Genomic DNA, 13,699 nt, shown 5'->3' with positions numbered 1-13,699 from the left:
CTCACGCTGATAAATTTTTAGTGAATTATGAACCTCAGAGCTTGTGAGAAAGGCAACTTTGATCCAGTGTCCACCCAAAATAAACAAAGAGATGGATGGGGTCCTGAGGAAGGCTGGTCCTGCTGTTCAGCTGCCAGCCCTCTGTTCTGCTGGGAAGCTTTTGGTCACCTCGCTCTCCTTAGTGTCTGACTCTACTGAGGCCGTGCTGCAGGAATCATTGTACGTGTCTGAAAAGGAGGACATGGGCATTGTCACTACAACACATCTAAAGGATTTCCCATCTACAGTCTTGAGGTTCATTGTTAAAAGCCTGAAATAAAATAAAAAATAAATAATCTCAATTCTACTGCTCTCCTAATTCCTTCACTAATGGCAAGGGAGGCTCTTTTGCTATGTAACTAACTGTAATGTGTGTGTGGCTTTATTTTTCGTTTGAAACATTAGGCATGGCAAAGAAAGCCATAGAGAGCCATAGTTAGGCACTGAGGGTGAAGACAGAACTGACTTGCTGTGGAGGTGAAGGAGAAGCAATTACCAAACACCCTTTAAACCACAGCAAATAATCCTGGTTAACATTCAAAAAGGGGTTTCTCCATTTTAACAAATTTATTTAAAAAAAAAAATCAAAAGAAACCAGTAACTCAGAACAAAATGCTGGTAGCACTCTATTGCAGGTCCCCAGGGAATGGCTGTGCCAGATTTTGCTTTCTTCTGTTACTAGAAGAAAAGCAGGACACATTTTGGTAAATTATATTTAAGGATGGGCAAAAATTAATCTAAAATTGTAAACCTTTGATCTGCAGAGTTGCTGAGATTCAGCTTTTCCGGAGTAACCTGTTAGGGTGTTAGAACCAAAGCTGAAGAAAGGATGACTTTTAGTGCTGATTTGGCTGAAACCTAGCCAGAGCAGCCCTTCCTCCAGCCTTTGGAGCCAGCAGTGAAATATGATGAAAGCTGTAATGGTTCATGAGATTTTACTGTTTTCAAACTTAGATCAGAACCACAGCCCTGATGCTGATCTAAATCCAAACACTACCTGTGTCAGGATGAAAGCTATCCTGCAGTTACAACACACCTTGCCATATGACACACTTGGGCTAGCTGTAAAGTAGCCAGCCTGGGTACTGGTAGCCACAGGAGTTTGGTGGGAGATTCAAATTCTGCCGCGGAACGGGAAAACAATTAAACCATGCCAAGGTAAGCTGCTGTGCCTAACTAGCTCTGACACCCATGGCACCAAATTTCAGGCTAGCTCAGCTGCATCACCAGAGACTGCAACACAGACATATGCTTAGGCCGAGTACTTTAATAAAGAAAGTGCAGTTTATCACATCCTTTTTTATCACATCCTTTTTTAGTATGAAAAAAAATATGCCAGTAACACATTTCCTCTGTTACCTGCATTGCTGTTCTTAATTATGCTGTTACTGTCCCCCTCTGCTGGCTGCAATATACTGGAAGGAACCCAGTCGCTTTTCTCAGAGACCAGTTTCTTCACTAACCTGAAATTCAGAGAACAGTCAGTGAATTTCCCTACATTCTCTTTCCCTGGGTTGTGTTTCTTAGAGGTGCATGTTGGGCAGCTATTTCCTAAACTAAGGAAGTAGGCAGAGGACCCAGGGAAGTCCTACAGGTAGCCGGTGACTACATTTCAGCAGTGTCAGATGGTGACCCAGTATCTCAGAACATGCTCACTTGCAAACAGACTGTGTGACAAGGAAGCAGTGGCCTTGGCCTGTGTTTGAGACACTGGGCCAAATTCAGAGCTGAAGAAACTGAGTCTTTCATGTTGTCCATCCCCCTTGCTGTAAATATCATCCAGGGTGGATGGTTTTAGTTCACTTCCCACCCACTTCACCCTATGGGACTTGCTCCCATCTCAGTTGCTTGTCAGTTCTGAGTGAAGGGTCTGACTGCATGGGTGCTTCAAGAAGATCAGATCTTCCTCCAAATTACCCATGGAAAGAGAATTCAGATGCCCAGGCAGGTCTGTTCCTAACACTCACTGGTCAGCAAGACAGAACAAATACACCGAAACATATGTGAGCTCAAGGGGGACAGATTAATTCCATTTTGCCAATCATTTCTTCTATCTAGGCCTTTGGGGCTAAAAATGCTCTCCGGTTCACTGCTGCAGCTCGGTGGAAGGCACAGGGATTTTATTGATGTATCCTATGGGAGGGTGCTCGACTTTGACAGTTGTCCTTCTTGCTAGAAGGTGTCAAAAGTGCAAATATTCCCCTATGTTTCCTTTATGCAAACTTCTGTCCTCTTAAGCCTCATATCACAAGCATTTGGGATGAAAACCAACCAGGCAGAATTAACCAAAGCTGCTTGTATGTTCATGCCTCCCGCTGCCTCTTTCCCATTGTGGTCAATGGGGTGAATGGATTTGGATCCATTTTGAAGAGGCTTTGACATTCTTCTGAACATTTTCCATTTTTTCCAGGAGCTTATGACTGTTCTACCTGTCAAATTCTGTCTCTCTGCTGTACTTACCATTGACCATTTTCTCCTTCCTGCACAAACTGCACTAAATCTCCATCCTCAAGTGTAAGAGAATCCGGGAAACAGCTGTCAAAACTGCCTTCTACCCGAAAAAGATTGGTCCCCTAAAATGAATGAAACAATGTACCAGAAATACAGTCACTATGGATGAAAGAACACTGTGCAAGAGAGAGTGAGTTTAATTAAATACTGAATTAGGCATTTCAAGCTGGCAGAGATTTCTTCTGTAAGGAATTGTGTCACTTTTATTCCTTTTATCATGCCCAGGTTAAATATTCAAACTTCAGAGAGAACTGTGCTGTGCATTCAGGCTTTAGAATTAACCAGCCAGCCATTATTCTGATATAGAAATTGGGTTTGTGACACCAGGTTAAGTTATCTGGAAAAGTCTGAAATTACTTTTTTAAAGGCTCAGAGTTTTCCCCCACTTTTGTAACTTACCTATACAAGTAAAGCTACAGCTTACAAGTAGGGGTGACTTTTTTATGGTCCTGATCCTGATCAACAAAATAGTCTTGGAATAATCCCCCAACAGATTCAGATCAAATTCCCATCTTCTGTCTTCCCACACGTCCATAATTTTAAGGTTGGTACGAACCCAAACTTTGCAGGTTAAATTGTGATCTTTAGAGAAGAGGAGGTTGCACTGGGAAAGGGCAGCATAATTTGAAAAAGGAATTACATTGTTAGGATTGGTCTCTTCCTCCAAGTCAGAAGAGTTGGAGAGTTCATCTGTGCTGGAGGGGATGGCTTCAAAATCTTCAAATGTGTCTAGAGATGGCATTTGCTTGCTGGGCCAACCTTTTCAAAGGAGATAAAACAAAGAGAGTTAGCTATCAGTCATTAGCCTCTTTCAGACTCAATATTTTAAAAATAAATGTCACAGGTTCACTTCCCACTATTCCACTTACTGAATTGCTTGTACCTTTTTACAGCTTGCTCCCTGATTTTGCCATAAAAATTACATTGCAGCCATTATTCTCTCTCTAAAAACCTGTACCACTTGCTGTCATTTGTGGAAGGGCAGATTGTGTGGCCACGGTGTGCATGTCCGTCAATAACTTGAGTGTTTAGCATTGCTAAATCTCTTCAGTTCAGGAGGTACAAAAAGCAAGGACCAGGAATATTCCTGTGGAGTGAACGCTGTAGCAAATGATAACTTTTGCTGACGTGATTTTCAGAAGGCCATGTTCATTCAGTTTCCAGCTTACCTCCACATATTTATCTATAAACTGAAGTCCGAAGCCATTGAATTTTGGTTGACTTCTTATCTCCATCTCACCCCAAGGTGATATTACCACCTGAGCAACTTCCAAGACTATGCCCTGGAGCAGGCTGGAAGTGCTGGGAAGGGACAAAGTAAACAACAAGGCACAAAGAAAACCAGACCGTGGTGGTAGGTAGAGAAGATCTCATTTATATTTCTGCTGTTAGCCGTCTTATTGCATGATTTGCACCCGAAACCACCCCAGCCCAGTGGAAGGGACCTAATGAGAGATTTCCAGCCCAAGCACAAAAGCCAGTCTCTTTACCTACAAAGGCATACCCAGAGGATGTGCCCTGAGGGAAATTCAGCCTAAGCCTTATAAGACTTGCCTGCCTGAGGTTCTCATGATGGAAAAGTGACTCAGCCTCTTCCATACAGGTGGCAACCATGATCTACACTTTCCTTCAGACTTGATGCCTGTCCCTTTTCTGACAGGGATGACTACAATCCAGCTGGGAGGAAACAGACCTTGCATCTACCATGGGATTCTGCAGCCCTGACAGATACAAGCTGAATGGAGTCAGTCAAATCACCTCGTGCCTTCCTATGTAATGTACCTGCTGTGCATTAGCTGATTCACAGGGACTCGGGCTGAGCAGATGCTGAATCAAGCTCTTTACAGCCTGTGGGCCATTGCTCTTGACAAGGCAAAGCAGTGCTCTGACAACACGGCACGGAGACAGGTCCTCATGCAGTGGGATTATGCATAACCCAGCACTCACAACCCACAGCAAAACCTAACCTAAGACAATACAAAACCTGAGCCAGGCAGTTCGGGGAGTAAACAGAAAAGTGATCTTATCTGGGAGAAATAGGTTTATTAATCGATTTATTTAATCTCTCTCCACACGCATCCTCCCTGCAACAGGCACTGGTTGGTGCAGCATGTGGTCATGCAGCTCTGCAGCCCCATCTCCTCCCTCCGGTTACACAGGGGCTGTGACTGCCCCAACCACTGCAATTCAGTTACAAGAGAGACAGTGACCTTCTTCCACCAGAGCAGCATCCCCAGTTATAACCCTACAGGTATGATTAGGTCATCCGTACTTTTCAAGGTGTAAACTAGCCTCTGAAGCAGCATTCATGTGCTGGGTTGTGAGTGTCCCTGCCAAGGTCGACACCAACAGAGTTTTGAGATGGAAGAGACAATTTCAGTTACAGACCATGCAGCATATAGAACTGGACCTCATATTCTGTATCAGTTGAATCACACCAGCAAAATCCTAGCAGCTGTCTAAATGTACAAGAATACATTGATGCTAATTAGCTTCAAACTGTTACAGCAACTTTAGCTCAAATTCACAGGTTGGGCTACAAACACCAAAAGAAAAATATATTCCCCTTCCCCTTTAGACAAAGCTTCAGTAATCTTTTGCCACTGTCATTTGTAGAAAGCATCCAAGGCAGAAATCTAAACAGCAAGGATTCCATACAAATACATGCATCAGCCTTCCTCTTCCATACAAATTGCTATTCTAATTTCAGAGACTAAGAAATAGCCTAAGTTTTATGTACTTAATTCAAGCTATAAAATAACATAGATCAAATTCTGAGCTCTCTGACATCAATTAAAAGAATTCTTTTCAGCTGTGCCTGACCTACAGAAAACCAGAATCTGGGACATTGTTTCTGTACCTACTAGTGATCTAAGCTTGTTCTTTCATTGCTTTCACAGGAAATACGTTCATTAAAAGAGAAAAATCTCTTCACGCTAAAGAGAGTAAATATTATCATAAATTAATATTACACTCTCAAATTGAGATGATAAATGTTTTAATTTTGTTTACCTGTCTGTGAAGCAGATCTAGGTACAGGTCTCATGGTGGAACTGGTATTACATTTAGTCTGGGCCAATATGGTGTTCTCAAAAGCATCTGTGACAGGAAGTACAATTTTGTGTCTTCAAAGTGAAACAGTGACCAGACAACCAGTACAAAGTGAATTCCTGAATCACCTCTGCAACTGGTAGTCTCTTTAACAAACAGGTGGACTGGGGTCCAACAGTTATAATAGAGGAGACAAATGACGAGCACAAATGAATGAAAAGACAGCAGCATTCCATGGAAAAGCTGTAAGTCCAAGAAGGACAGAGAACAGCCAATGAATCAAACAGAAATACTCATGTTAATTAAGGAAAACCAGTGCTGGGTGAACAGTGCAGTGTTCTATTTCACTATAGCTTCCTTACATATTTTTAACATATTTTTCTTGCAGCATTTCAAATCATTCTGTAGGTGATGGTACATGATTTTGATGCCCATCCATACAGCAATGAAAGGGGACCCGGGAGAGTCTTCTTCCCAGCCAGAAATTAATGATCTCACTCTTGATGAATGCAATGCAATTTTGTGGGGGAAGTTTTTACCTAGAGTAAATCAAACCCTTTGTGTTAACTTTGTCAGAGCTCTGGCAATAGCAGCAATGTCTGCTGGTAAAGGGATGACAATGTTCATTGCTTCCTACTTAAAGAAACAGTCTGGTGAGGAGTGTTGTTCAACAGGACAATGTTTTTAACCAGTGAGGATCAACTCAGATCTATCCTATGGACAATACTTGCACCTTGAAATACCCCCTGCCTCTGCAGTCCCATGGTATGCTGAGATCAGAAGTATCTGTCATTGAGGAAAATGAGGTATAAACACCACAGTTTGGGAAACTCTGGTGCTGGATGCCAGGATGGTTGCAAATGTAGTGCCAGGGGTCACTGGCAAAAGGAAATACTCTGCAAACAGCAAAACCACTATTTCCTCTGCTGCCTCTGAATTATTTTTTCCAACCTCGCTGTTCCAGTCTCCTCTTCTGCTGGGAGTGACATACGAGGTAGCTCTGATATGTCACCGATTCCATCACTGACCTGGCCACCTGCCCTTTCTACCAAGGTTTTGTGCAGAGCAGCACAATCCTAAGAAAGGATTCCTCACCTTACATCTCTCTCTTCCCTGTCCTGCAGCAGGGGTACCCGACTGCTTGTGCCCCACGAGGCAACATGCTCTGGCAAATCCTCATGTAAAGGGAAAAGCTGACAATTTAAGCTGGTGATCCTCCAGTGGCTGGGGAATACCTTCCCAGTTTAACTCTTTGGTATTGTTTATTAAACAGTAATTGATTAACCCGCTGCAACAAATAGGTGGAAATTCTGCTTGGCTGAAATGAAACACTGCACCTTAAATGGATATTAGTGCACAGTCTAGCCTCTTCTGTAGTATTCATGCAGATGACTCCTGCTTCTCTTATTAGGTGTAGACACTAACAAGGGAAGAGGGATGCGAGCAGCCAGATTGCAGGTGAAGGTGAAAAGTAGCCCCTTGGCTTCCTGCTGCTGCCTGAGCTCTCCTCCTGCTCCACGGAGTCAGGTAGAAGCCAGGTACAAAATCCAGATCCAGATCACAGTCTAGCGCATTACTTCCCAAAACAGGAAGAGAATTGGGGTTTTAATTTAGGCCCATCCCTAGCTGAAAGTTGGTAAATATAGCATGAGTGCAAGGGACAGGCGAGGGGGTGACAAGCTGTGTTTACCACAGTTAAACAGAGAAACTGACACCAACCCCCCGGTGAATTCCAGTGTCATCTACCAGCAGTGATGAGATGTGAATTCAGTGAATAATATCAAAAGATTGCCAAACAGGCTTTCATGCAGGATGGAAATACTCATACCTTCAAACCCCAGGGGAGTTGGGTCACTCTTTATTTCATGTCTCTTGACTTTAACTGCAGGAACAAGGGGACCTGTGTGAAGTTTGCAGAGTCATAAGGCTGTAAATATTGTTAAAGGAGAAACGCTTTCCCATTACCTGGAAACACTACCTGCCTAATACTTCCCATTTCACCCAGAAAAATGACCAACCCTTGAATTCTAGGTGGTGAAGATAAACACTTCTGTGATGTGGACAGGAAACAGACCCCTTTTTGCAAAAGACATTAAGACTTAGTAAATGTATCTGCTTCCAGTCAGGCTTCACAGATGATTTCTCTCACGCTTGTCCGGGAGATGGCACTAACGCAGGCAGACTCACAATCTCAGCTTTCTGCCTGTGAGGCTGGCACGGAACAGCCCACAAAAGCCAACACTTCTGTCCCACAGAAGTGGAGGGCATCCATCACAGGTCCACGTACAGGGCTTCTCCAGTGCCCTGACTCTACTTGTGGAGGACTGGTGATGTGACGGAGCTGAACTGGTAGCAGTGAGGATTGGCACACAGCCGTATGCAGGAGCCTTGAATGAGATGATCAAAACACCCTGGCTAGACCTGCATTTGGCTGATGCTGAGACAAGGCTCAGGCTTCAGTTCTTTTATCATCTGAACTATTTTCTTAAAGCAATGCTGTAAATAAAACACTTAACTGAAAAGCACTGATTTTGTTTTCTAGCTTTTATAATCATTACAAAAGTAGTTTTCTCAGCATTCCAAAAAATTGCCAATGCTCTTGTGGTGCACAGGATCCTAGGGCAGGATTTTTTGATATGAAACTGTAACAAAGTTTGAATTTCGTTGTAATTCACACATGCTTTCTTCAATAAACCACACTAAAGAACAATCGTTGGTTGCCCATTCTCTTTCTACATACGTGCTTCTTTCTGTTCCCCAGCTTCGGAAATGAAAATTAGGAAGTAATTAATTCTTCCCATAACCTAGTAACTGATCATATGTTTCTGAACCTGTTGCTGAGAACAGAAAGCTATAAGGACCTCTTCTCCTGTGCTATGCCCATCACTTCCATCTGGTGATGTTTTAGTGTTACGGTCTAAAGAGGCTGGCAAAGAAACATTTGTAGGCAGTGGTAATATCACATCCTATATATAGCAAAGATTTTTATACAAATTAATTCAGCCGTTTTTCCTTCTATTTTGGTTTGTGAATTGTCCTGCAAATCTTAAACTTGCAAATCAGTTCCTCCACTTCATTCCAGGAACTGCCAAAAGACAATATATTCAGAATTCAATGTAAGACCATATGTTCTGTCCTCAAAAGTAACTCTGACATGTAGGCACACGTGCCTGCAATCCTACTGGTTTCCAACACATCCAGCTTGCCCAAATGCATGGGTTGATTTTGAGCTTAAATGTAGGCACTAGTGCAGCAACTTAAAGCAAATTTTGTAAAAGTGCCTTTTCTCAAAATAATTACAGCTCAAAAATAAAACTTTCATAAGGTCCCACATGAATTGCATAGAGTTCAGTGCATTCTGGGCACCTAGCTCCCTTACACGTATCTGAAAATTTCCTTGCAATCCTAATTTCTAATCAAAACTGTGATTATGCTAAATATTCTTAAAACCGGCATCTGTTACTACTCCGTTTTTGGCTTGATTTCAGGCTTTCTTACCATCTGATGTCTGCTATGCAATGAGGAGATTCTCTCCTTTTTGAAAGCAAAAACCCTAAACAGCTTTAAGGAAACGGAGCAATAATTTCTATTGAATTTCAGTTAATCCAAACCACGGAGAAGTTGGAAACCTAACCCCATATCAGCCAAAAATTTCCATGGAAACCAGCACCACTCTTTGAAGCCTACTATGGAGAAACTGAGAAGAGTCACTATACACACTGGCAGCACACCCTGATGTACATTTAAAATGTCTTGGCCTGCCTCGCTGCAGGGATTATACCGGTCCTAACTCGTCTTGTACTGGAACCTCCTGTATTTATAAAAATTGAGCCTGATGTACTCACTCTGTGAACAGCATTTGGCAGTAAATGTATCAGTCAGCAGGAAGGGAGAAGGGTAGCTAAGCAAGCAGCATGACGGTACCTTTGGTCACAGCAGAAGCATTAACTGTGGTGCTGATGGAGGAGGCTAGGGAAAAGCGACGGGTAACTTCTCTTTCCTTAGATTCTGGATCTGGGAGAATAGACAGATGCAATGCAGGGCAGGATTAGAGGTTAATAAGCACTGAGGGTAAAAGAAGTCCAAAGCAAAGCAGCGGCTGGAAAAGGGTAACTAAAAGGTAGGTCGCTCCTCTAAAACAGCCAGGAAAAAATACCCTCAACAAAGCGAAAAGCACAGAAAAGAGTTTGTATGACCATATTTTCAAAGCAATCCCAATTGCACCGATTTTAATACTTAAGAAGGGAGACTTATGCCAATTAATATTTTAGCAACCAACTAGTCTAAGTACAGCTACAAAACACAGAGAGATGAGCGTGATAGTTAGAATGGTGTGTGTGTCTACAGATGAGGTTTGGATTATTTTAGACACTGAACTGCTTGTTCTGTGATGATTGACCTGAAATACACTGAAAATGGTTTGGAGTTCACATTTGTCATTTCTAGGGGTTAACTGTGCGAATGCCTGAAAACATTCTCTGAGCCTCCATCCTTACTGGTGTAGACCAGCCTAGAGAGAGCGAAGGCTACAAAGCTTTTTTTTTTTGTTTACACCAATTAGGATCATGCCTTTTCTCAAAGTCCATTCAGGAACGAAGACACAACTTCCTCAGATTTCACTACAAGATGTGAGTAGCATTTTTTACTCAAAATATTTAATAAACAGATCAGAGGTATAAATGGACTAACTGTCTGCTACCTTCAGAGAGCACAAGATGTTTCAAAACACATTGAGGTCATTACGCAGCTCTTAAGAGATTGTGTCTACACATCTACATGCACATCAGTACACTTCTTGCACCTGCCAACTACAGCAGCACCACTTGGGAGAAAATGTTGCTTGCTTACAAATATTTCAGGATTAACTTTTTAGCCTCTTCTGCTGAAAACACTCTAAGCATATGTGCTGCATTACTCAAGTGAGTATTTCCATGGAGAAATACAAGGAGTTATTCATATGCTTCATATCTCAGTTTCAGTAAGATACTTGAACACTTAACTCTACCAGGACACAACCTCAGTTGAAAATGGTATTACAAATGGCTTCAAATATTCTGTTGAAGGTTTTCACATTTGTCAAAAACTATTTGTGATTTTTGTGGTTTGATTTTTAAAAATATAAAAGAAATATTTATGTAAAAATTAAATAGTTGTTTCTATTTTCACTGAAAATTTTCCTGGAATAGGTGAGGAGTTATTTCACACAAAACTCTTTGTAGCACATGCTTATATACTTTGCTGAATCTTAGCCCAGATGTTCCTAAATGGTGCCTGTGATTCAGAGGGACTTTTCTATTCCAATTGTCTCCTTTCTCTTATCATGTCTATCTTCTTTTTTCTCTCTCTCCTGGTTTTTTTTTTTTTTTTCATGGTTAACTGGCATACAGCACTGGAGTAAAATAAGTTTAGGTGATTTTCTATTTCAGGTTTAAATATCCTGTGCAGAACTACACTACTGTGAAGATTTCCCTGCCAGGGATCTTAAAATTCTCTTTCCCATTCTTCATCTTCACATTTCCTTATTTTAATGTTCAGTCACACAACATTTCTCTTTACTTTGTTTTTTTCCATATTTCTGCCTCGTAAATGTCACATTCACTGTATGTTTCCAGTGGAGCAGAAATTAGCATGACTGGTTGAACTGCAATTCCTGTAATGTTTTATTATGCCAAAACATCAGGAAACCATATTAGCTCCTTAAAATCTCAGTGCAATTTTAACTGTAGATTGGCTACTGTAAAAAGACTGTAAATTCTGTATCTGCCAATGCACTTCCTTATCAATTTACTCATAAAAGCACATATATTCAAGTACATCCTTATTCACACCTCTCAAAAGGCTGAAGAAAAATGAGAGGTTAAACTCTGCTCTCGGTCATGACGACAATGGTATGACTCCACATCTAGGCTGCTGTAACTGCCCTTATTAAAATACAAAGAAAATTTCAGTTTATAATTATGGTGTTGGGCTCCATTTATACCACATCATGCAGCTCTTAGAGCCCCTGTGCTAACTCCAAGGAATATGAGCTTGGCTGTGCAAACGAGGACAGCCAGTGCCGGCCCAAGGGGGGGGAGATGCAGAGCGCTACGAGTGTGGGCTTTCACATACTTCGGTGCCAGTTCTGGTACGGCTGCCTTGGGGGTCTCTGCACTGATGGAGTGCAGGATGGTAAAGTTTCTCCTCCAGACATCAGCATTTCTTTGGCCAAAACACCAAGGTGCTTATATACAATGTTTTCTACCCCACCATATCCAGCCTGGGCAGACAGTTCAGCAATGCTTTGAGCATCCGTGCTCCACTGCCAGTTGATATCCATCAGGCAATATTGTTTTCCCCTTAGTTAGTCTTGTTATTTTAATGTTTAAACCTTCCCTTTTATGTGTTCTGGACATGAACAGACACAGTGGGTCTGAACCAAAGTATGCTCAGCTCAGTATGCCATCTCCTGCCATGGCCAGTACTGAATCCTTAAACAAAGGGGTCAAGAGCAGGACAAGCTTATTGCAGTAACTTCCCCGTTACCTTCTCACAGCTTCCGATCTGCCTTAACAACCAGTCCATATACTGCTAACACGGCTTTGCGTTGTCACGGCCTGCAGAAATGACCACGCTCTGCAAATCACGCAGCCTATTTGCCAACTGGTTTCCTTTAGGCCAGGACCAGATCAGTAACTGAACAGCACCACAAAGTGAAATGGGACATTGCGTGATGGAGGTGTTTCACAGGTATCTCAAGTAACCAGACCCAGCAAGTCTTTGAGCTGAGAGTGCCTACAGCTTAGGGGGTATGAACTCTTCTGAACTGTACTTTGCTGTCTGGAACATGGAATGGCTGAATAAAATGCAACACATCTCACATGACAAGAAAAATTCAGATAAAAGAGCAAAAGAGGCCCGAATCAAAATTGCAGATCCAAACTCTCCCGAATTACAGCATTATCCTGCATTTCTGAAATCTGTATTTCGTAATTGATTTCCCCAAGTCACAGGATCTGAAAACCACTCCCTTTTTTGCATTCAGAACATTGAACTGGTTTGTCCATTTTGGATCTTACTACCAAGTGCAGCCTCAACCTTGCAGACAGAATCTTATGGCTGCGCTGTCTCTTGGTGTATTCTTATCTATTTTATGATGTTGTAATTTAATGCTTCGGCATTTCTCTTTTTATTCTTTCATCTTGCTGCTTCCTCCTTTGATGCTCACCCTCTCCATCACTGCACACTAACCCTTTGTCTCACAAAAGAAACATCATTTATCGAAAGAACAGATAAGCCATATAACAACAATAAAAAGAGTAATTACATTATCTTTTTAGAAAGTGATTGTAAATAGCAATTCAATTTAATTTTTATTCACATTTCTTTCTTTCCTCTAAAGTCTCTTCCTTGTACAGCCATCACAGGAACATGCAATGCTCTCTACTCATGGATGTTAAGTGTCTTCTAAACATTTAGGCACAAGACTCAGAACATACCATTTTACAGTGTTACATAACATAATTAAGTAGAAATGGCAATAAACCCCCTATCTTCTGAATTCTGGTTCCCCAGTGTAACCACTAGGCCATGTCTGAGCAACATTTGAAAAAACAAAGAGGTCCAACCAATGAACAATTTGACATACGAAAACCTTATGAAGCATGGCCCTTCAGGCCAGTAAACTGCTGAAAGAAGTTAGGTTGGTGGTTGAAAACATGTTCACACTTTGGCCCTTGAGAGAAACTTGAAATAAATGTTATTTTCACTGTGCACCAGTAAAAGATCCAACCAGTTGGCTCAAAGGTTGCCTTGCCAATGCTGCCATGGGAGCAATTTTTGGTAACAGCGCCTTTGAGAAGAGGAGCCATACATGTGCATCAGACAGGAGCATTTTGGTGAGATGTGGCAGCACTTTAGGAAATAGTGATGGATGGCACTATGGGATGGAGAGAATATTGTGGGAGTGCAGTAGACAGATGGCCAGAGACCAAATGCTGCATGGGGTGATTTTACCTTTGGGTGGAGCTCTGCGGTTGGAAAGACCTTGCAATGTGAATCGCTTTCTAGCAAGCGCTGTGCGCTCAAGGTTAAGGCTGGTGGAAGCATCAACTAGGAG

General features: G+C 41.9%; 1 protein-coding gene across 1 annotated transcript in view; it reads right to left on the bottom strand.

Annotated features, from left to right (window-relative positions):
* Positions 1–126: 126 nt before the first annotated feature.
* Positions 127–13,699, bottom strand: part of MCF2L2 (MCF.2 cell line derived transforming sequence-like 2) — a 155,364-nt gene continuing 141,791 nt past the window's right edge. Inside the window, exons 27-34 of the mRNA XM_059822932.1 lie at positions 13,597–13,692; positions 9,526–9,615; positions 7,430–7,501; positions 5,563–5,649; positions 3,191–3,309; positions 2,500–2,612; positions 1,399–1,502; positions 127–227 (exon numbers count right to left, since the gene is read on the bottom strand). Of these exons, the coding sequence (XP_059678915.1) occupies positions 127–227; positions 1,399–1,502; positions 2,500–2,612; positions 3,191–3,309; positions 5,563–5,649; positions 7,430–7,501; positions 9,526–9,615; positions 13,597–13,692 (782 nt within the window). The remainder of the gene's footprint in view (positions 228–1,398; positions 1,503–2,499; positions 2,613–3,190; positions 3,310–5,562; positions 5,650–7,429; positions 7,502–9,525; positions 9,616–13,596; positions 13,693–13,699) is intronic.

The sequence above is a fragment of the Gavia stellata genome, chromosome 11 (assembly GCF_030936135.1).
Source record: "Gavia stellata isolate bGavSte3 chromosome 11, bGavSte3.hap2, whole genome shotgun sequence".
In the NCBI taxonomy this organism is placed as follows: Eukaryota; Metazoa; Chordata; class Aves; order Gaviiformes; family Gaviidae; genus Gavia; species Gavia stellata.
The sequence above is the reverse complement of the archived record's forward strand: the minus strand, read 5'-3'. Positions and strand labels throughout refer to the sequence as shown.